Here is a 23,542-nt window from a genome sequence, read left to right on the forward strand (position 1 = left end):
AAAGTAATACGTTAACTCCAATGCTATCCTATGGGAGAGGCAGGCCTTGCAAGACCTAAAAAGTAATATAAGAGTTTTTCATTACCAGAACATGTAAAACTTAAAGGTACATGTCCTACTTTTTAAATACACTGCACCCTACTCTCTGCTGTCCAGAACCTACCCTTTGGGTGACTTAAATGTAATAAAAAGGAAGGTTTGAGCCTGACAAAGGTTTTTTTTGCCAGGTCAAAATTGCAGTTTCAAACTGCACACATTGTCTGCAATGACAGGTCTGAAACATGTTTACACGGCTACTTAAGTGAATGGCACAATCTGTGCTGCTGGCCCACCAGTAGCACTTAATTTACAGGCACTGGGCACATGTAGTACCCCTTTACTGGGGCTTATATGTAAATAAAATGTGTCAAAAACTAAAGCAGCAAATAATATGAGGAGGGCAAAACGTCTGGGGATGACATTGTAGAAATGGCCAAGTCCAACACAGGACCTAAAGGTATACAGGGAGAAGTGATGCAGCGCGGAAATGTCAAAACCTCTTTCTTCACAGATCAAATTTCACACTAATACATTCGCTCAAAACATTCATTGGTGGGGCCCATAACACCAACACTTACGCATTTCTGATCTTCTCTTACGGGAGGGATACGTTTTCCAAACGCTGACATGAAAGGAATACCTTTTCACCTAAAGAACCTAATCCACATAAACATACCTTAAATACCTTTATTAAATTCTGAACCCCGAGTCGTTGGATCAGTTCGTTGTTTTTGGATAATTAGTAACCCAATTATTTTATTTTATATTCAATCTTAATCTAATCTCTTCAATAACCAACCCAATACATTTGTTTATTAATCAAAACTTCGTTTATCTAATTAATTGCAAAATTTAATAGATCATTAACCAAACCACAGAACATCATATTTACCTAATCTGGCTATTAGTCGTCCTCTAAGTCAATCAAGTCGTGAAAGTCTTTAATTCATTAAAAATCAGGCAGCAATTCAGTCTGTCAAAGATTCAGGGAAACAGCTGTCCAGAAGTGTCACCAACCTCTCTGTCAGCATAACATCAGAAAAAAACAGCAGTCATGAACCAACGTCAACTCACTATTCTACCATCTTTTATAATGATTTTAATGTCAAAAATGTAACAAAATCAGTTTTAGGCAGTCCTGATTGGTGGGTTTGGGGTCGTTCGGTGCAGTTCTCACATAGTTTATTTAGTTAGGTCATCACACTTGCTGGTTCCGGTTTTAAAGACAGTCTTTTGTTTAATAGTCTTGGCAACTCTCCCAGTACGACCTTGATGGGTACATCTTGCATGGGTCAGGACGAGGCCACTGTTGCTTGCGGTGGCGCAGGCGCACTTTACCCGAAACCTCGTGGAACGGTGACTAGTGCCGTCAAGTCAAAAGTCAGCCATCTTTACGTAGGCCCAATCGGTCAACTTAAGCAAAACAAACACAAAACGTAATTAAAACATGGAAATAACTAATAAAATGTTAAACCCTCACTAATTCCCCTATGTGTATGTAATTATCTAGCATAATAGCAACATTCAAAGCATTTATATTCACCCAACGATGTCATCTGGTGCGACTTACAATTACGTCACAAAAGCAACATTTATCATGCAATATTTATTTTCTAGTATTAGTATGCGTACACATATTAGTATTCAAATTATTTTAGCCATGCAAATGCAAATCCCACGTGTAACTTTTTCATTAATACGAATGATTAGATATCATTTCAAACAGATTAATATTATTTCAATTAATAGATTATTCGGATTAATATGAATATGCAGAAATGGGGGGGTATACAAAATTTTGTACTACCCGCTCCATCAATCCCCCTTTGGTGATTATATCACCACACCTTAAAAATTTTGTGTCTCTTTTATGGAATTTCAAAGTGATTTCTTACTTTTTTTCATAATTCAGTTTCCCCTGTCTCTTCTCTTTTTGCTGATTTGTACATGTTCTCCTTAACCTCCTCCAATTCTATCTCTTCGAATTCTCTTTCTTGTTTCTTATCTTTTTCTCCTTAAATTTTCTCTTTTTAACTTTTTCTGATTTTTAGTCTTTTTACGACAGATACACCCTAATCTAATTACTAATACTATGAAAATCACACATGTTAATGGAAATAATATTTTACCTAAAAACTTACTACCTAAGTTTACTAAGAAATCTTTAATAGCTGATATTTTCATTCCAATCTTTTCCCAAACACCTTCAACCTCCAGTGGTGTAATTTCGTCATGCAATTCTGTAATATTTCTATTATAAATTTTCAAATCTTTACTTTCATCAGGAATGTAAGTACAACAGTGTTGAACTTTCAGCATTCCACAGACTCCACCCTCTTTTGCCAATAATATATCAATGGCAAGTCGATTTTGCATTACCATAGCACGCATGGCAACCATTTCAGTGTTTACTAATAAAAATCCTCCAGTGGTGCTTGTTGACAAGCGATCCACTACTGTTGAAAGTCTTCTAATTTTGTTTGCATTCAGAGATATTCCCACTGCTGGTATCAATGCTCCAAAAATGTCACCCACAATTTCTGTCCAGGATTCTCTCTTACTACGTGCTAAATAACTACCTAAACTATGTACACCATCTTCTCCTCTATCCATATGAAAAATCTTCGGAAAAACCAGGCCTACATAACATGTGCCATACCAATGGTCTGGCAAACGATAATATGCCCTGTTCCCACAAACGAAATATAACCCAGGAAAAACTGGATCTTTTCCACCTTTAAATCCCCATCCACCCATGATTCGGTATGTATCATGGCACTCACTATTACCTACAAAATAATTATCATATGCAGTTTGATTCCTTTTAATACACAATTTCCCTTTCTGAGGTCAATCTAAAGCCATAGTTGGACTAGCTTCTCCTTTCAGATGTTTTTCCATTTCTACATCCCAGACTGTCTTCTCCACTTTTCCTTCAGATGCTTTTCTTTGCATTTTCAGTCTCCTTTCTTCAACCATATCTAAAAATGCCTTTTCCTCTTTCTTTAAACTGCATGTCAAATTGTTCTGAAATATATATTCTAATGTTAGTTCTTTAGTCTCCAAGAACAATTCACCTAATACCTTTGCAGGTTTTACCTTGTTTAGCTTGTTAATTGATGGTACTTGTGAAAATATAGTATCTATATCTGAAAAGTAATATTCTAATTTCCCTGTTTGATAAAATAGACTAGCTATTACACTACATGTTATTCCATATGTTACTGGAAGGTGGTGACAAGTCACTCCCTCCGATACAGAGGCAGGTAACTGCATACAAACGTAGCAGTCCCTTACGTCCATTGTCTTTACATATTCATACAACAATTTTGAAAACACATTATTAGAAAAATCAGTTATAGACCTGTCTTTATGTAAATAGTTTTTATCTATTCTAGTCGGAACTACCATTTGAAATTTCGCTATATTAGTTTTGTTTTCACTATGTCCTTCTATTGTATCTATTGTAACTTTAAATGAGATCAGGAGAGCAAGTATGCTCCACAGAAGCATTAGTAATCCTGTACAACAACACATTTTACACCATCTGTTCAAGAATGCACATCTACCTTTTCTACTATCTATGTTTGCCATTTTTGCTAAAATGGACTGTGTCTTTTGAATTAGCCTCTTCTACTTCATAACTAGTTTTCAAACCCAAGGCTCTAAGCACCTACTTGGTTCTACCAGTTTTTGTCTTTTTCCGTATTTTATTGTCTTTCCATCAGTAGTTTTCTTATCTCATTCAGTTTGGCATTTCGTCATCTTTCACCTTTCCTTCGTGATCTGAATACAGAATGTCCTGAACATCCGCTTCTTCTCCAATATCGGACAAGATAACTCTCAGGATTTCCGATTCTTCGTTCTCCTCAACCACTTCTGGTATAACCAACTCTGGATTTCCTTGGCTATCCGCTTCTTCTTTTACTTCAGGCAGGGCCACATATGTCCATTCTGGTGATTTATACTTCTGGTTAGGTGTCCTTGTTCTTTTGCTTTCTTTAACTATAATGGTTTCTTCGTCTTTTGATTTCCCCTGACTCGTAACTTCATTCACCTGTTCAGCCCTTGGCGAATTTACTCGTGTCAGTCGATATCTCAATTTCTTTATTTTATTCGGCCAAACGTCGTCCTTTGTAGCTCTTTTCAATTTACTTCCTCTATCGTTTTTTTCAGTTCTCCAAGCTCTCTTTCTTAGAACTCGACCTTCAGGTATTTCATCTTCGCTTTCCTCTGACTCTGTTTCAACTTGCATTTTACTCTCAACAGTTTCTTTTTCCACCACTTGTTTTGTTTTCCCTACTTCTGTCCCTCCTCGAATCTCCTACACGCGATCTTCCTGCTGACTACTTGTCTCTGCTTCTAACTGGATGTTGGAGTTCCCTACACCTCCTCGGGGGTCTTCTGCATTAATCTTTCCCTCTCTCTCTGTATCTGGCACCTGTCCATCTAAATGTGTTGTTTTAGGTGGAATTTCTCTCAATCTTTCATCTGACACTTCCTTTTCATTAATTTCTTTTATTGTCTCTTCACTGTCTTTTTCTTTGTTCATTCCTTGTTTTTTCCTGGAACTTTGCGCTCCTTGTTCGGTTTCTGAGTCTGAACTGGTATCAGAAATCTGTAACCTTCTTCTCAGGGAACTGCTTCTGGGGAAAAATGTTAGACTTGGTTCTGCTTCCCCCGTTTCAGGGTTTTTTTTTGTTTTTGGCTCTCCGTCATCTGACTCAGTACTGCATTCTGATTCATCAAAATACTCTTTTTCTGTGCTGTCCACTGGATTTGGAATTCTCAATGTATGGCTTGCATGGATCCAGTTTTTCAATCCAGCACACTTTACAGCTGTTGTTGTGGTCAAGATGACTTGTCTTGGTTTTCCCCACCTTGGAACCAAACAGTTTCTTCTTCTGTGGACTTTTATCCTCACCCAGTCCCCAGGGCTCAGATCATGGGCTGGCTTCTTTTCAAGGGTGGTGGCATCCGCTCCAACCTGATGAAACACAGAATGAACTGTGTCAGCCAGGCTTTTACAGTATTCCAACTCCATGTCATCAGTTATAGTCATCAGCTTGTTGACTGGCATAAACACGTGCCACATGTCTCGTCCCATGATGATTTCATGGGGGCTTAACCCTGTAGTTCTGTATGGAATTGATCTAATAGTCATGAGTACCAGAGGCAAGACATCAGGCCATTTCATACCTGTGGCTAAACACATTTTCCCTGTCCTGTTTTTGATAGTACCATTCATCTGTTCCACCACACCAGAAGCCTCTGGTCGGTAGGCACAATGTAGTTTTTGTCGTACATTCCATGCTTCACAAATCCGTTTTATGATCTCATTATGGAAATGTCCTCCTCTTTCTGATTCAATTGTCACTGGGAACCTAAATCTAGGGATAAATTCCCTCAAACGTAATTTTGCCACTGTCATCTCATAATTTCTTCTTGTTGGAAATGCCTCTACCCATCTAGAAAACAGACAGACCATAACCAAAACATACCTCAACCTGTTACAGGGAGGCATCTCAATGAAATCCACTTGCATTCTGGTAAAAGGCCCTCCTTCTCGACCTATTGTTCCTAGACTCACTACTGTCTTTCTTCCAGGATTGTATTGCTGACATATTGGGCATTTCTGACAAAGACTTTCTGCTACAAGTCTGAATTTTGCATTGTGCCAGGTTTGTTTAAATGACCTGATCATGGCATCTCTCTCTATGTGTCCCTGTCCATGATACATCCGTGCCATGGCAGACATCATGCTATCAGGCATAACTGGTCTTCCATTCGGATAGACCCACACATGATCCTTCTCTCTGGGTGCACATCCTGCTTTTACCCACTGCTTCATTTCCTCATCTCCTGCCACTTCCTGCAATTGTCTTACTTTTTCCCATGTTCCCACAGTGTTAGTAAACATCAAGGAGCAAGAAATCACTTCTCTTTCCTTAGCCCGACTGATGGAATTCTGATTATGTGCACAGTATTGGGCCATGTAATTCGCGTATTTATTGCCAGTAGCGATGTAATCGCCACTTTGACTATGGGCCGCACACTTCACAACAGCCAATTGTCTAGGCAGCTGTATCGCCTCAAGCAATTTTCCAACCACCTCAGCATTCTTAATGGGAGTTCCACTTGATGTTAAAAATCATCTCTGCAGCCATATCTGACCGAAGTCGTGTACGACTCCAAAGCCATACTGGCTGTCAGTTATCACAGTCACTCTCATACTTTTCCCAATCTTGCATGCTCTAGTCAGAGCAACAAGTTCTGCTACTTGGGCCGATTTTACTCCTTTCAGATAAGATGCTTCCATCACTGCTGCAACCGTGCATGCTGCATATGCTGCACTTAACACTCCATCATCTGTTCTCAAACAAGACCCATAAACAAACATAACAAAATCACTTTCTGGTAAAGGTACATCTTTTATGTAGGTTGTGGTTTTGTACAGAAATCAAGTACATCCAGGCAGTTATGATCTGCTTCATCTCTGACTTCCACATTCTCAGCATCAGGAAGCAATGTTGAAGGATTCACATTCAAGCATCTCACAAGACTTACATTTGTTGCACCAAGTATGACCTTTTCATACTCAGTCAGCCGACTATGTGTCATATACTGAGTACGACTCCTTGTTAAAAGGATCGCCACATCATGAGGTACAAACACTTTCACAGGATGACCCATCACAATTCCCTCACTCTGTTCCAAACTCCGACATGTAGCAGCTACTGCTTTCAAACACCCAGGTAGGGCTACAGCTACTGGGTCAAGCATTGATGAAAAATATGCAATTGGTCTCCACAGTTTTCCATGCTTCTGTATTAGCACAGAGAGTGCACATCCATTTCTCTCACTGCAATACAACTCAAACTCTTTCTCGTAATCAGGCATACATAATGCAGGTGCTTCACACAGCCCATCTCTCAATCATTTAAAAGCCGCTAATTCTTCCTTGTTCAACTCAATGGGATCTTTCACATCGCTTCTCGTCAGACGTACCAGAGGTTTTGCGATCAATGAAAAGTTACTGATCCATTGACGACAATATCCAACCATTCCCAGAAACATTCTCACCTCTCTTTGGGTCATGGGTGCTCTCATTCCTTTTATGATCCTGATTCTGTCTATCGTTATTTTTCTCAGTCCTTTTTCAATGTTATATCCTAAATATTGTACTTCTTTCTTACAAAATTGTAATTTTGATGGTGACACTTTAAGTCCTCCATCTGATTCAGCAAGGCTATAGTGTCTACCTCACAAGCTTCACGGGTTTTGACGCCACAAGAAGGTTGTCGATGTATTGAACTAACACTGAATTTTTGGGCATTTCTAGACTTTCCAAAGACTTCTTCAATAGCTGATTAAATATTGAGGGGCTTTCTGTATACCCCTGTGGAATTCGGCACCAAGCCAAAATACGCTCGCTGAAACGAAACGCAAAAATTTGCTGGCTGTCATGGTGCAATGGGATGGAAAAGAAAGCATGAAATAGATCAATTACTGTATACCATTCTGCGTCATGGGGAATCTGATATAAAATCACAGATGGATTCGGTACCATGGGACAGCATGACACAACGATTTTGTTTATCTTTCTCAGACCTTGTACTATCCTAAACTTCCCATTAGGCTTTTTCAGTCCCATTATTGGTGAATTACATGGACTACTCATTATTTCTCTCAAAATTCCTTGTTTTATCACTTTCTCAATCACAGGAGTTACTCCTTCAATTATTTCGGGTGTCAGTTTATATTGAGGGACATTTGGATAACTTACTCCTTCCTTTACTGTTATTTTTACTGGATCTACATTTCTCATTAATCCCACATCTTCTACTGTGAAATCCCAAACTTCTGCTTTTACAGACTGTTTCAATTCTTTAGGTAATTCATCAGGATTAAATACAGCATAGGTTTCAGTAACCTCCTTCTCCCTGTTTGCCATTGTCATTTTATACAACACATCTTCATCTGGGGTCTCAAATGCTATCCCATCCGGGGTACAAAATATAGTGCAGTTCATTTTGCTCAACAAATCCCTACCTAATAAATTCACTGGACTGGTATCACACACGAAAAAGCGGTGCATTTCAGAAAATTTCGCTGTGCTCACTTTCACTGGCTCTGTAAGATAAGTCTTAATCTGTCTGTTGGATACACCAACTACTTGGATTGTTTCGTCCGAGAGAGGAAGATTCTTAACATCAGCTGATCTAACAGTTGTTCGAGTAGCACCAGTATCAACTAGGAAAGCAATACTTTCATTATTAACCTTCCCATCTACAAATGGGCCTGTCTGGTCTACTTCTAGAGATGCGCCAAGTACGCACTCTTCTTCCTCCCTTCAGCACCGTCAATAACCCTCTTCTGAATCACTCTCATCGCGTTGTAGCCAATACTGCGAAACAGCGCTAGCGCGTGGCAGCTTATTTACCTGTTCTTCATTGTAGAATCCCGCTTCGTGACTAAATTTCTGAGAGTTTTTGCTCTGTGGTAAAGGTGGTTTTGGCACCTGATTCTGTTGTGATACAACCTGCTGCTGTCGCTGCGGTTGACCACTCACCTCATTCTGCACCTGTGGATTCAATTATGCATTTTCATTGTTAGTACTTGGGGGAAATTTACACTCGGATTTCCAATGCCCTATTCTACCACAATTATGACATGGGAATTTCTTTTTGGCTTCCTCTATATTTAAATTTCCCTTACCTTTCCCAGGAATGAATTTTTGTCTTGGTCCCGTATTATTCACTTGTTCCGCTAATTGAGCTTCCTGCCTCTCTGCTACCTTTACCTGTGCCCACATAGCCTTTTCTTTTAATTTTCGCTGTTTAGCTTCAATCCCATCGCTGAAATATTTAGCATGTCTCAATACTTCGTCTATTTTCTTATTTTGCCAATCTACGGTATGTTGTTTTATCATCTCACTAATTTCTGGACGTAGACCATATACAACTCTGTATACAAAATGACTTAAATCCATTTCACTCAGATGTTCATCTCCACTAAACTGTCATAATATGCATGTACTGACTCTTTGCTTTCCTGATGTGGTCTGTCAATTTTCACCCAATCTGTCTCTTTAGGAGGTACTTTGTTTTTCAGGAAGGCAATAACCTGTTCGTATTTCTTTATTACCTCAGGGTCTGGAGCCCCTGTTTTGGATCCCTAGGGTATTCCTGAGTTGGCCAATTAATCATGAGCTTGTACTCTGTCCATAAATCTGCTGGTACTATTATGTCAAATAGACTATTCAGATCAAGCCATAGGATTTTAGACAACTTCACAAACCTGTCCACTTGTCTATACCTCTCGACAGGCTTTTCGCGTAGTCGAGGGAAATCATTTGTAAAGGACAAAATATCCTGTCTTGTCCATGGGACATGCACATATCCTCCTCCTGGAATTTCTCTCATAGGGCATTCTGTTACTACCTTTTCTTTTTCTCTTATAGGGAATGCTGCAAATGTTGTATCTGAGGCATCATCTTGTTTTCGATACCATCTGCTTCTCCATTTATCCCCATCTCCCCATTTTCTCAATAAGATAATTATTTCCTTAATCTCACTACTCCGTCCTGTGGTGTTCAAGTTTTCAATATCTTTTTCAATGAAATCAATTTGATAGGGTTTTTGCAAAGCCTTTACCTTTTCAATATCTATTCCCATTTCATTTGCCACTTCTTCTATTCGTTCATGCAGATTTTTGGCTCTCCATGTCACACTTTTGCACAAAAATAGTAATTTCTCATCTTGGTAAGTTTTTAATTTCTCTGTGGGGATTGTTCCTACTATTAACTCTTCCAGTACCATTCGTAATTTGGCCACGTTTATTGACTGGGATTCTTTGTCTTTTCTCTGCAAGCTTCTCAACCATTCACTTAATTCTTCTGTAGATGGTCCTACTGCCTTCTCTACAGTACCTTGTTCTGAATCCTTTTGTGTTCCTAATATTGACTCCATTGTCGTTATACGTCTTTCTGCAAAATTCTGGCCTATAAACGGGTTATTTGAAACATTTGGTTCGATCATACTTATTGTCTGTCTCCATGGATTTTCATTTTGACTCAGCTTTGGCTGTTCAATCTGTTTATTGCTTTTATAAGGAACTGTTAAACAATGTTCGCTATCTTTTTGTTTATCAAAAATAGGCATTACTGGACCTATCGTCACTGGAACTGTTACAGCTTCCAGATTTTTAGTCAATTCTCTTATCTTCTCTGTTAATTCTAAGGTTGTCTTTGCTAATTCTGCTGAATTTTCACCATTTATCCTACTTTCTGACTTCCTCTCTACCTCTCTAATGGAATTATTTTTCTCTAAATCTTGAGACACTGGTTCTGACTTTATGATTCGTAAAGTTTCTTTCATTGGGGCACTTGGTGTTAATATTTCTGGTTCTGGTCGATACGGAGGTGGATTTTTATAAAACATGTCATCAAGAACATCATCCTCTGATTCATACACTCCATACCCTCTCGATTCCACATTATGTCTTTTTTCTGTACATTTTCTTCCTCCATTATCCTCTGCAGTTCTTACGGGAAACAATCCTTCAGTCATACTTGCATTCCGCCACCTTCTCATCCGATGATCATGATTCTCATGTCCGTATGGTCTACCAAACATGTACCTGTACCTTCCGCCACTCCTCTGTCTCTCTCGGTCATGCATCTCATCTTCCCATTCTGTCAATGCTTCAAATTGTGTCGGTCAAGGTCTTGGTTCTAGAATTATAATTTTCTCTCTTAAATTTCTCAGAACTGCCAAATTAAATGAACCATGTTCTGGGAATGCCAAGACTCCGTCGTTTCAAGTGTACCTTACCCAATTGTCTAACCAAATACAAGTGTGATATCCATATTTCGCAACCATAAAGGATGCGGGGGGTTTCGGTGGAGGAAGTAACTGTCCTTCCCTAGTCACAATCGGTTTGTCCTTCTTAAACCACTTTTTAATTCTTCCAAACCAGGACTTTTTCTCCTTTTCTGGTGGATCGTAATACATTTTTCCTGTCTTCCATGTATCGCTAGTCCCTCCTTATAACTGTACCGCTATTCTGACCAATCGTAGCGCGACACACACTAACGCACCAATCCGGAGCGTCTATGTCACCTTTGTAATTCTCCAATCCCAGTGCGATTCACACTAATGCACCAATCAGGAGCGTCCACGTCACCTTGTGACTCTCCACTCCTAGCGCGACTCACACTAACGCACAAATCAGGAGCGTTTTACGTTTCCAATTGACTGGCCAATCCCAGCGCAGTCGTTCTGACGTCAGCAGCCGCTGCTGCAGCTCCTGCTCCTGTCTACCCCTCCATGAAAAATTCACTCGGTAAGTTTTGTTTCAAATTTACAAATCTGTTAGTAACAACACAAAAACACCACCATTGTCCACTTCGCTAACCAAAGAATAGCAAAAGACCTTTCTCACAAGAATTCCGTCTTTCCCGAGAGCAGCGCTTACCTCTGCCCTACTACAGAATCGTTACTTCCGTTGATAAAGTAGCACATCCCTCTACTTCACCCTTCTAACAAGCATTAGCTAACTGTTTCTCCAGAAATAAATCACCTAGTTGGAGACCCAATGCTCCTGAGAAATAAAACCAGAGTTTCGCAATTAACCTGAATGCTATTTCATTCACGCACTTTCACACGGAAAAAATGTAGTACATTCACACAGAATTCTGTCTTTCCCGAGAACAGCGAACAGTCTGTCCTACTACAGAATTATAACATACGTCAATAAAGTAGCACTTCCCTCTACTTTATCCTTCTAGCAAGCTTAGGGAACACCAATTACCTTTCCAGTGACAAGCGTAATCAGAGCGCCTTTTGGACTCTTGGTACCTAAGACCAAAATTTCACAGGTGACCTTCGCTACCATACACTTCTTTCATACAGAAATATCTCTAATGGAAACACACGACGATGTCACCGAACCGAAACCAGACAATGCGTCGTGCAACTTCACTCGTTACACGTTTTCCCTGTGTACCTACAGGGCAACTACAATTCCGTCTTTCCCGAGAGCAGCGCTTACCTCTGCTCTACTACGGAACTGTTGCAAACTTCCGACTTCCTACATCCCAGAAGCCGTGCAAACAACATAGAACTCGACGCAACTCAACATAGAGTGTTAATACATAAACCAATCAATAAGCAATAAGCAATTTACAAGCAATAATCACCAAACCAAAACAATAACAACCATCATCCTGCTACCAGAAAAAACTGATGCAGCGCGGAAATGTCAAACCCTCTTTCTTCACAGATCAAATATCACACTAATACATTCGCTCAAAACATTAATCGGTGGGGCCCATAACACCAACACTTACGCATTTCTGATCTTCTCTTACGGGAGGGATACGTTTTCCAAACACTGACATGAAAGGAATACCTTTTCACCTAAAGAACCTAATCCACATAAACATACCTTAAATACCTTTATTAAACTCTGACCCCGAGATATTCCCTCCATTTAGTCGTTGGATCAGTTAGTTGTTTTTGGATAATTGGTAACTCAATTATTTTATTTTATATTCAATCTTAATCTAATCTCTTCAATAAGCACCCCAACACATTTGTTTATTAATCAAAACTTCGTTTATCTAATTAATTGCAAAATTTAATAGATCATTAACCAAACCACAGAACATCATATTTACCTAATCTGGCTATTAGTCGTCCTCTAAGTCAATCAAGTCGTAAAAGTCTTTAATTCATCAAAAATCAGGCAGCAATTCAGTCTGTCAAAGATCAAAGATTCAGGGAAACAGCTGTCCAGCAGTGTCACCGTCCTCTCCGTCAGCATACCGTCAGGAAAAAAACAGCAGTCACGAACCAACGTCAACTCACTATTCTACCATCTTTTATAATGATTTCAATGTCAAAAATGTAACAAAATCAGTTTTAGGCAGTCCTGATTGGTGGTTTTGGGGTCGTTCGGTGAAGTTCTCACATAGTCTATTTAGTTAGGTCATCACACTTGCTGGTTCCGGTTTTAAAGATAGTCTTTAGTTTAATAGTCTTGGCAACTCTCCCAGTACGACCTTGATGGGTACATCTTGCATGGGGTCAGGACGAGGCCACTGTTGCTTGCGGTGGCGCAGGCGCACTTTACCCGAAACCTCGTGGAACGGTGACTAGTGCCATCAAGTCAAAAGTCAGCCATCTTTACGTAGGCCCAATTGGTCAACTTAAGCAAAAGAAACACAAAACGTAATTAAAACATGGAAATAACTAATAAAATGTTAAACCCTCACTAATTCCCCTATGTGTATGTAATTATCTAGCATAATAGCAACATTCAAAGCATTTATATTCACCCAACGATGTCATCTGGTGCGACTTACAATTACGTCACAAAAGCAACATTTATCATGCAATATTCTATTTTCTAGTATTAGTATGTGTACATATAATAGTATGCAAATTATTTTAGCCATGCAAATGCAAATCCCACATGTAACTTTTTCATTAATACGATTGATTAGATATCACTTCAAACAGATTAATATTATTACAATTAATAGATTATTCGGATTAATATGAACATGCAGAAATGGGGGGTATACAACATTTTGTACTACCCGCTCCATCAGAAGCAGTTCACAAGTAGGTTGGAAGTATGCACAGGGAGTCAAAACAAATGAATACTGTATAATACTCTTTCCCCTGCTTCAGGATGTCCTCAGGTAAGGCCTCCAGACAACTGCTCTTTTCAGAGGTGTTGGGAGGTGCCAAGATGATGCCAAGTCAAACTGTAACACAAGAAGCCATGGAAGCCATCCGATGAGACATCAATGAGGTGGGGGCCAGGTTAGGTACAATGGAATCCAAATGACAGCCCTTATCACTGAAATTAAAACAATTTGTACTGAAATAGAAGCCTTGAATGACAAGTAGAATGTATTGACAAGAGAGTATAGACACTTGAGCATAGTTTGCAAAATGCAGATGCATGGGACTCTGACGTCTGGCATGTTCGGCAGAAAGCAGTAACATTAGAGGATAGATCGCCGAGAGACAATGTTCAATTCTATGGTATCCAAAAAATGGGAAAAGGATGATGTCGGAGCTCCTACCTAACCTTATGGGTCTGTCCTCACTCTCCCTGGTTCTTCAACATGCACATATGATCCAAAAACAGACCGATAATAGCCTACTTTCTCCGCTATGAATACATTTGGCAAATACTGCTGGCTGCAAACCACCATGGTCTATATGCTCTCAATGGCCATAAAATCCAGCCAACCTCTGGTTTTTCTAGATAAACAAATGGCAAATGAAAGGCCTTCTTGTCTCTAAAACCCAGGCTATGGACATTGAGTATCGCCTTTTGGAACCTCCTAGGACATGGATAACAATGGATGTTAAATCAAAAGACGTTCATGAACCTGCTTATCTGATGTGCTTTCTTGAGGACTTTGAGGGTTCAAGTATGGAGATCACATCACCATTATTTAGAGACAATAGCACCCCCTCCCACCCCCAGCACAAAAACAACCCTCATAATAGCCATGGGTTAGCCAGCTGACCTCCCTTTCTGAGCTACAGGCACATAACAAGCTCCAGAAATTCCCTGCAACTGCCAAGCTGACCTGCCGCCTTGACCTACAACTGGACCTGCAATTGGACCTGCATGTGCTCTGCTGGACTGAGTTCCTGACCCCTAAGTGCTGCCTCTTAGGTCCTGAACCTTTGCTGTGGCTCTGTTGCACTCCATTGATGTTTTCCGACTCATTGTGACTGATAATGGGCCTGTTTGGACCAAGACCTAGCTGACTGCACCAGCCACCAACACAAAGTTCCAAAGAACCAACTCTGCGCTCTACAGCATCGACCACCAGCTCAGCCCTGACAGTCTGAGACAATGACAGAATCTTTGCGCTACAGCAATGAAAGTCTGTGATGCCCGTCAGGCCCTACGCACTACTTCTACTGAGACCCACAACACACTCCCTGCTCCTCGTGGCTCCTGCCACCATGAACAGAACTCTTGATTCTTGACTGAGAAGATAACTTTTTCAGCTGGACTAACATGGCCCGTGTATCCGACATGTGCTCCATCGCAGTTGGCTTTAACATGTAACTTTCACCTGGTCACGCAGGGATTCTGCGTATGCACAGAACTATGCGCAGGAAACCAGGACCTCAGAGAATTGTGGTGTACCAGAAACTCCCCTCAGAACCAAGAACCCCATATCCGACTAGCTTAGTGTCCCATTCGTTAGCCTAGATCTAGCTAGGCGGTCCCAATGTATAGACAAACCAGAACATGCGACTTAGATATTTCTCAGGAGTGGTGGGAATCCGAACTACCTGTTTGTACTTATTTAGCAGTCCACAACAGAATAATACAGACACTGTAAAGTTTAAAGAGTTTATTTTATAAACCTCGTGTCCTAAGATGCAGTACTTTGGCTAACACTAGCAGACAAATGGTTAAGATCAGAACCATCAGCATTGTTACAATACCATACACAATGAAAGGAGCAATCATAATAATAATGACAGTGGTATGCAGCCACACTCCTTTCTCTAGCAACTAATAAATTATTATTAGACTAATAGAAGGTCTCTTAGGCTAACAGGGGGGACCCCATACCGTATAGATCAGCTTAGTGGAATCACATCAAAGGATCAGCTAGCTCTCTCATGCATCAGCTCTTCTGTTCGAATGAATGCTAAAACATTCTGTACTGTAATATTAAAGGCACTTGTCCTTCAGATATTGGCAGCTGCATGTATGATATGTCTAAAAAGTGGTACGATCAATCTGAACACAACACTCTGCACCGTCTAGTGTCCTAGACTTGTTCTTTACATGATGTACAGACGAAGGTCGCAGCACACTGTTAAGAATGTTAAACAATAAACTGTTATCCTGTAAGGCAAAGTCGAGTAAGCATTTCTAAAATGAATAACATATAACAACAGTGTTGCGTGCAAAGCAGCAGAAACAGCAAGCTGGCTTTCTAACAGTTGGCTCGGTTATGCTAACTTAGTGTTGTAAATAGGGAGTGGCTAACCCATATTACAACCTGGTCACGCAGTACCAGACAGCGACGAGTGGCGCTTTGGGATTTTTGGCACAACACTAGACTGGTAATAGCAAATCTTTCTCTGGGTTTTTGTTTGTGAAGTGCCTAGACCGGGTTCACACATTTCACACTGAATCCCATCATAATCAAGGTGGCCCATAAGCACGGCCACAAACCTCTATCAAACGCCTTCTCTTCATCTAGGAGGATCATTCCAACTAATTTATTAAAGCAGCATCAAACAATGAGATTGCTTCGTTCTGCTGAATGGAAATATCATGTCTAAGTATAAAGCCTCGTTGCTCTGGACTAACAAGTACCTAAATACTACAAAAAAGGTGAGTGGCGATTTTTACATATATTTTAGCATCTCTGTGATATAGGTAAGTACGATCCTATGTCTTCAGCAGTCTTCCCCCTTTTTTTAAAAAAAACTGCATTATTGATTGAGTTCTATGAAATGGCATTTCAGATCCATGTTCTATACCAATGTTAGTTACAAAAGAGTAGGAGCTAATTGATCTATAATGCCTTATAACATTCAATAGGAATGCCATTTTTTACAGTACCTTACCAGATGGTAAGGATAGTATGGCAGATCTAATCTCTTCTAGGAAGCTATCAGCATCTAATATTCTAGTTTTTATTTTATTTAGCTTCAGGTATTCTGTACCACGCACGTCCGACAATGAGAGTTCAAATGTCGATAATCCAAAACTAGGCGGTATGACCCATCACGTTTGGTTACAGTGAAAAGAGGATTATTCATGGGTGACACACATGTTTCAATTACACCTTGATATTCCAATTGGTCCAGGATTTCTGCAACAGGAGCTTTCGCTTCTCGCCGCATGGGATATTGGGGTTGTGGCTGTGGCATTGACCGTAATGGAATCTCATGAATAGGCGAGAGTTTATCCCAACCAACCTAAGTACGGTACAACGCAGGTGCTAGCACCTGAGCCCACTCTTCTGCGCCTGCTCCTTTGGCACAGTGTGTGCAAAACTAGGGAGGATTACCTCCTCCACTCTCGGAGCAGCCAAAACGAAAGGTGGGGGCCAGTCCTCCTCCGCTAACAAAATGTCATATGTAGAGGTCAGATTTTCCCCAAAATCCCTCTTCTTGTACGTTGTATGTCAACTTCAATTAAAAGGACTATTTCATATAGTCTGTCAGGGGGAGCCACTCTAGTGTAAGCAGTTTCTACTGTAATAAAGATGTCAGTTGCTGTCGCCTTCAGATACGGACGCAGTGCTTGCCGCACTATTGTAAACTCCGCTGCCCTGTCTAGCAGCGTTAGCGCCCATGTCAGATTCCAAAGCTGTGTTCTCACTATCTGTGGCATACCTTGCGGTTGATGCAAAAACTTTCTTTTTCTGAAATGTAGGGCGTTGACGTGGAAAGTCGTCCTGCTTGCCTTTATCATCAGCCGGGCGGGGCTGCTTACATCCTTGCGGAGCACCCCGACCTCTTCCCCGATCTCCTCCACCGGCTTGTGAGACCGATGTTTCCTGTGAAGAACGAGGAGAACGTTGATCAGGAACCTGAGATCTATCAGGAGACCTAATTATCACGCAATCACGCAATTCATATGTGCGTTCAGTAGACACTTGTATTGGCAATGCCGGACGTAACCCCTGTTTCTATTGCTGCTTCCCCTGTTTTTTATTTTTCCAATTTTGTTTAGGAAAAACTGGACGGTCGTCTTTAGTAGACTTAGCCGACTGAGTTTGCGGTTGAGCTGCTATTTTAGCAAAAGGGTTCAAACCCAAACTATTGCGGCCAATGGTCTTATAAGCCTCCGCAATAAGGCGCAACTCATTAGACACTTGAAAGTTAACTGCATCTCCCTTTTCAGGATTTGTATTAGGAAATACTGCTTCCAGCTGGTCAAATTTCTCAGCAAGCCAATAAGGCATATCGTCCTTATTGTGGGGGCGCTTGTCCATTACCGAATTAACCATTTTGGAACTAATAAAAATTACGGCCGGTCCAACTGGTTGCGTCGCAACCCCAGGTGCGCCCACCTGGAGGTTGCGTGAGACGTATTGCACTAAAGCCCTGTGTACCACTATCAAGGCGGTATGTAGCAGACGTATTTCATCCACTGGGGCTTGCAAATAACATGGATGTGGTGTGAACCCGTCAAGGCTGGCCAAGTGTCCCCGGGGATTGACAAAGGGCCTAACTGAACCAGAGTTACAGCGTGGGGGAGGGTGCCATTAAACCAAATACCATGATGCCATGCCGAAATCAGAATCTCCTGTGTCCTATACGGTGTGTAATTCGCAGGTATCGCAGTGGGAGTGTAAGTATGGAAAGTTTCATCATTCACATTTACTGCAGGAAACGTAACACAAGAGTAGAAAAGCTCAAAGGGGAATGCTGCATCTGCACTCACCACAAAGATTACTGACCTACCATCGTCGGGCACCCCAAACTACATCAGAAGACACTGAAGCGCCGCACGACTATGCGGTGCTATATTAATATCTCCCATAAGGACACAGAGAAGAAAAACAATCTATATGAAAACGTAGCATAAAAAGGGCAGTGATTCAAAATGCAAACCTTTTTAATTGTCAAGCTTGAATGAACCTATAATTTATCCATATAGGTAGGTTATTCCATCACTTCTGTTAACCGGAAACAGGAGTAAGGGTGTTGTGGACGAATATAAGCACTACTACTAAAGCGCCTCGAATACAAGACCAAACGTTAGATGCGCCATGTTGCGGGGATTCTGTTCATGCACAGAACTATGCACAGGAAACCAGGACCTCAGTGAATTGTGGTGTATCAAAAAACTCACCTCAGTACCCAGAACCCCTATCCGACTAGCATCTTTGTCTCATTCGTTCTCCATACTACAGCAAAGCTGCCAATGATTAGACAACCCAGAACAAGCGACTTAGGGTACTCTCAGGAATGTTGGGAATCAAGAACACTCTTTCGATTTTAGTCTCATACCAGTCCACAACGTGAGTAATCAGAGACATGGAAAAGTTTAAAATGTTTTTTTTTTAACAACGTGCTCTAAGATGGAGTATTTTGGCTAACATAAGCAGGCAAATGATTAGAAATACAACAATCAGCATTGTTACAATTCCATAAAACACAAAGGGAGAAATCATGTTATAATGATAGTGGAAACAGGTCTTATAGCACCTTGTGTACCACCCTTCCCTGACTAGGAGCTAGGTTTTATAATAATAGAAGGTCTCTAGGATTGAACAGGGAACCCCATACCTCCAAGATCAGTTGAGGTGAATCACATCACAGGATCAGCAATTCTCTCTGTAGATGGAAAGGTTTTCTCCAAGTGCCAGAATCATGCATGCAATGCAATATTAAAGGCACGTTGTGTCTAGAGCGTGGGCTGATCAACCTGGATCAACAGCATACAATGTTATTTGACCTTGAAGGCTTCTGCACACAGTGTACAGACTGAGGTCACGGTGTAAGTCTAGGGATGTGTAAAACAGACCGTTCTCATGTGAAGAAAAGCAAGCAGTTTAACTCACAATAACAGTTACATGTAGTATCGTGTGCAAAAGCGGCAAAGTGGCAGGATGGCGTTTAACTTCTTGTGCTAACATAGCAATGTGTGCAAGCAGAATCCTGTCTTCACTACAACAGCAATTGCCAAACCGACCAAAAAAAGATGTAGTGCTAAACATGATTGAATTAGTAGGGTGTGCATTCAGATAGGTTGTTTGTCATAATAAAGAATTACCAATATGTATCAAAATGGGTCTTTGTCTGGTAGTGGTAAACAAATTAGATTGCATATTTATAGCCAAATAGAAGAGGATTGGCACATTGAATTTGGTAGTCAAAACCCAGGTCACTTAGGTAAGAAAAAGTTTTTTGGTATAAGTGTATAATATATTGCGGGGGATCATTTCCCTCCTGATCTTCTAGAATACTAAACACCTGAAGAATATCCCTCCACTCTTGGTTCTCTAGATCTTCAATTTTTGCATTGCATTTTCTGAAATTGCCACTCATGCCTTTGAACTGACGCAGTTATCCATGCTTTTTCTTCCTTGGTCTCTGCAATACATTTCTCAGACTCAGTAATCTGTTCAGTCAGTTTACAGATATTTACAGCCACCTCTGCTAAGAACTGTTAGTATTTCAGCTTATCAGGCTTGGCCTTCATATAGGGTGTTAATGGCTCATGTCTATGTATCTGAATCAGTTGAAAGATGGCTTCCAAGGAAAGTTCTTTCATCTGTGTATAGTTATGAATTTTCCTTAAGTTGCTGGAGCTTTAATGGGTTGGTAAACCAGAATTGCCCAATGAGTCATTCTCACATCAGATCATCAAAATGCTGGAAAAATCAGTCACAGATGGTTAACTCTGCCTCACTAGGCTCTTTACACCTCTGTGCTAGTTTTACTGCAGAGAGTCTTAGGATTTTGCAATGTTGTATATGGTTTGCCCTGCAGTCTAGTCATTCCTTTCTTATAGTCAATCATATTTGGATCGCCTCTCTTATTTGTAAGTTTAAGCACCATTTTTCTGATGGAAACATTGTTAGGCCGGGCTTCGACCATATCTAGTGCTGTTTTACCCATTACCACCTGTCTAGAATAAAGAATATATTATATTCCAGAAGAGTCGCTGGGGCCATTATGTCCTCTGAAAAGTAGTGAAACATCAAGTGTATGCAGACTCATTTAAAGATCTATTGTACGTTTATGGTCTAGAACTTATAGAATGGGGTATCAAGTGTGCATCAGTCCACCCTTTCAGGAGGTGCTCAGCATTTTTTAATTCAGGGTGGTTATCTTATCAGTGAAACTCAAGCTTCCTTTGAATGTTTCTGAGTCTGTTTCAGTAGTCGTGAATAGCTTTAGTCTCAGGTGAATTAATGTGAAAAGAATTTGAAAAGAATTGGAAGAGACCAATGATGTTCCATTAGAATTAATTGCAACATTTGTGACTTTATTTGTTGCCGAACAAGTGGCTTTGCTGGATACACTTTCGTCATCTCAGTCCACCTTGCCTTCTGTTGTAGCCCCTGTCTGTGACTGTAATTCCACCTCCAGGTGAATCGGAGGTCTTCTCATGGGGCTGGAGCACTGATATCACAACAAGTTCTGCCGCTGAGTTCTTTTGCATGGCATCACAGAGGCATGAATTGACCATCGGTTGGAAGACTGGCTCGATTGGACAGGTTCTCAAGCACCCGTTGTCCATTCTTCAATGGCTGATTCCGGTTGCCAAATCATCACCTTTCTGTTTGCTTGAGCCCCAACTGTGGCATTCGTTGCTCTCCTGGGTGTAACCATGACACTGATGATTGCTGTTGTCACCCACTGAGAGTGGATAAGTATGGCTATTGAAAATGACAAAACTAGCTCAGTCCTCTAACTTTTTTCTTCCATAGGTGAAAAGACAACCATGGATCTACATGGTACGGGACTGGCAGGAGAGATGAACAGCACTATCTGTGGGTCAATTTGTGACCATTTGTCTCCCCCTTAACAATGCCTAATTCATAAAATAACAGAAAAAAAATGTCACAGCATCATATAGCTGCATCTTGCTTTTGAACATGAAGGGGGACACAAAAGGTGTGTGATCCATTGGTTTGCAGGTTGGTATAGAAAGACCTCAAATCAGAGAGTTACTTGGGTCCACATTTTGGGATCAGCCCTTATCCTCTTTGGGAAGGTATTCAGGAACTTGCAAGGCTGTACAGTGAAAAAGGTCCCACTGATGCAGATTGTAGCAAAGATTATCAGGAGAGGAGCCATTCTGAAACTGAGATTTCTCCTTGGACCTCATAGTTTAAGTTTAGGTTGTAGCAATGTCGATCCTATCATGTGAATTTCCACACAAGAAGTGCTGTCTGTGAGTCTGATTATGAGTAAGTAATTTTCTGGTCAGTGCATCTCTTTAATTTCTCCTCAAGCTTTCAACATTGTTTTATAGAACATGACTTTTATATGTATATTCAACTTTGTTTTCCCCTCCACAGGAAACAGTGTATCGGACACATTATGGAAGGAACATGGCCAGTTTTGTCCCAAGGATGATACTATCTCAATCGTCACTTCTTGGGATGTGAAGACAATTCTAGATGAGCAAAGAGTTAACTATAAATATTACCATTTACCATCTGAAATAGACATTTCAGAATGCTATGTCCAGGGCAGCAGAGATGGAGAGCTTCTTCTGGATTTTATGACACACACCGTTGACTTTTTTAAATTAGCCCCATCTGATAGGGTAGTTGAATTTTTAGACATTTTGAAACAACAAGACTGCAGTGATGAGAAAGATGAAAAGGTTTTTTTTAAAAACCATCTTGAAGCAATTGTGATTCCACAGTGAATATTTGATGGATGCATTGCGGGTAAATAATTATATCTAAAGTTAGTGTACCAAGTGAAAAGCATGAATATTTTACTCCGCTAAATTATCTTTTTTAAATGCATTTTCAGTCAGGTGTGAAACATTATGTAATGGAATTAGTGTTAATGAGTTTTAATTCATTGTTTTTGTCTTTAAAAATCACAAACATGGTGCATTGTTTTATTTACCTATAGGCAACAATAAAATATTATCATCCAAATGATGGTTTTCCACATTTAATCATATTGTGGAGCAGTGCAGCAATTTTAAATTTAGGTTTTCTGATGTTTGAAGTAAGGATTACTTTTCCTTACACGTCAGTAGCTTTTGTATTATAATTTGTTGGGCATATCCAAAGAATATGCTTGTTTTCGGAGTTAGACAGGGACAGTCTTTCTCTATGCAGTACATCAGGACATGATAGACATTTACAACCTATAGAGAAGGCAGATTTTTTGCTGTTAAAGTCAACTATGGAAAAACAATGTACAATACATTAAATTCCAACTACTTTGCACATTTCACTGTTCAGGGCTTCATTATGAGTGTGCCAGACACATTGGTGTTAATTCTTCCCCTGTAGAGTTAACAATACTGAGGTTCTTGTTAACGCTGGGGGTGCCAAATTATTGTGGATTGCTGGTTGAATCCTGAGATTCCCCTGAGAATTTAGGAATTACCTTTGGAATCAGTCATTCTAGGTCAAATTATCCTGGTAATTCATAATTTCTCCAAGACTTTCATTTATCTGGGAGACGTCTTAGGGTAAAAGTATACAATTCTGCTGTTGTGGCATGAGTTTTGTAAAGCACGGCGGTTACCCCCTAAGGGCATTCTTGCTCTAAATGGGATACAGGAAAACAGCATGCCCACTAGGTCAGAAAAGCAATTGAATAAATGGGTTTTCAGTTTGTGTTCTGAAAATCAGTATGTTGGGAATAATCAGGTGCATTATAAATATGGATCAAAGTGTGCCTCAAGTTGCTTAATATTCTAATTCCAGAAATATTACTCAATCTTTCTTTTTTAGGTTCACTCTTGTTGATTTTTTATTTGTAAAATGGGTAATTAT

The 23,542-nt window shown here is 40.2% G+C and overlaps 1 protein-coding gene across 1 annotated transcript in view; it reads left to right on the forward strand.

The window, feature by feature from the left end:
- Positions 1–22,864, forward strand: part of LOC146857049 (histamine N-methyltransferase A-like) — a 373,700-nt gene extending 350,836 nt beyond the window's left edge. The window contains exon 7 of the mRNA XM_085647548.1: positions 22,094–22,864. Coding sequence (XP_085503674.1) covers positions 22,094–22,449 — 356 coding nt within the window. The 3' untranslated portion in view covers positions 22,450–22,864. The remainder of the gene's footprint in view (positions 1–22,093) is intronic.
- Positions 22,865–23,542: the final 678 nt, after the last annotated feature.

This window comes from Triturus cristatus, chromosome 3_2 (genome assembly GCF_964204655.1).
Source record: "Triturus cristatus chromosome 3_2, aTriCri1.1, whole genome shotgun sequence".
Lineage (NCBI taxonomy): Eukaryota > Metazoa > Chordata > Amphibia > Caudata > Salamandridae > Triturus > Triturus cristatus.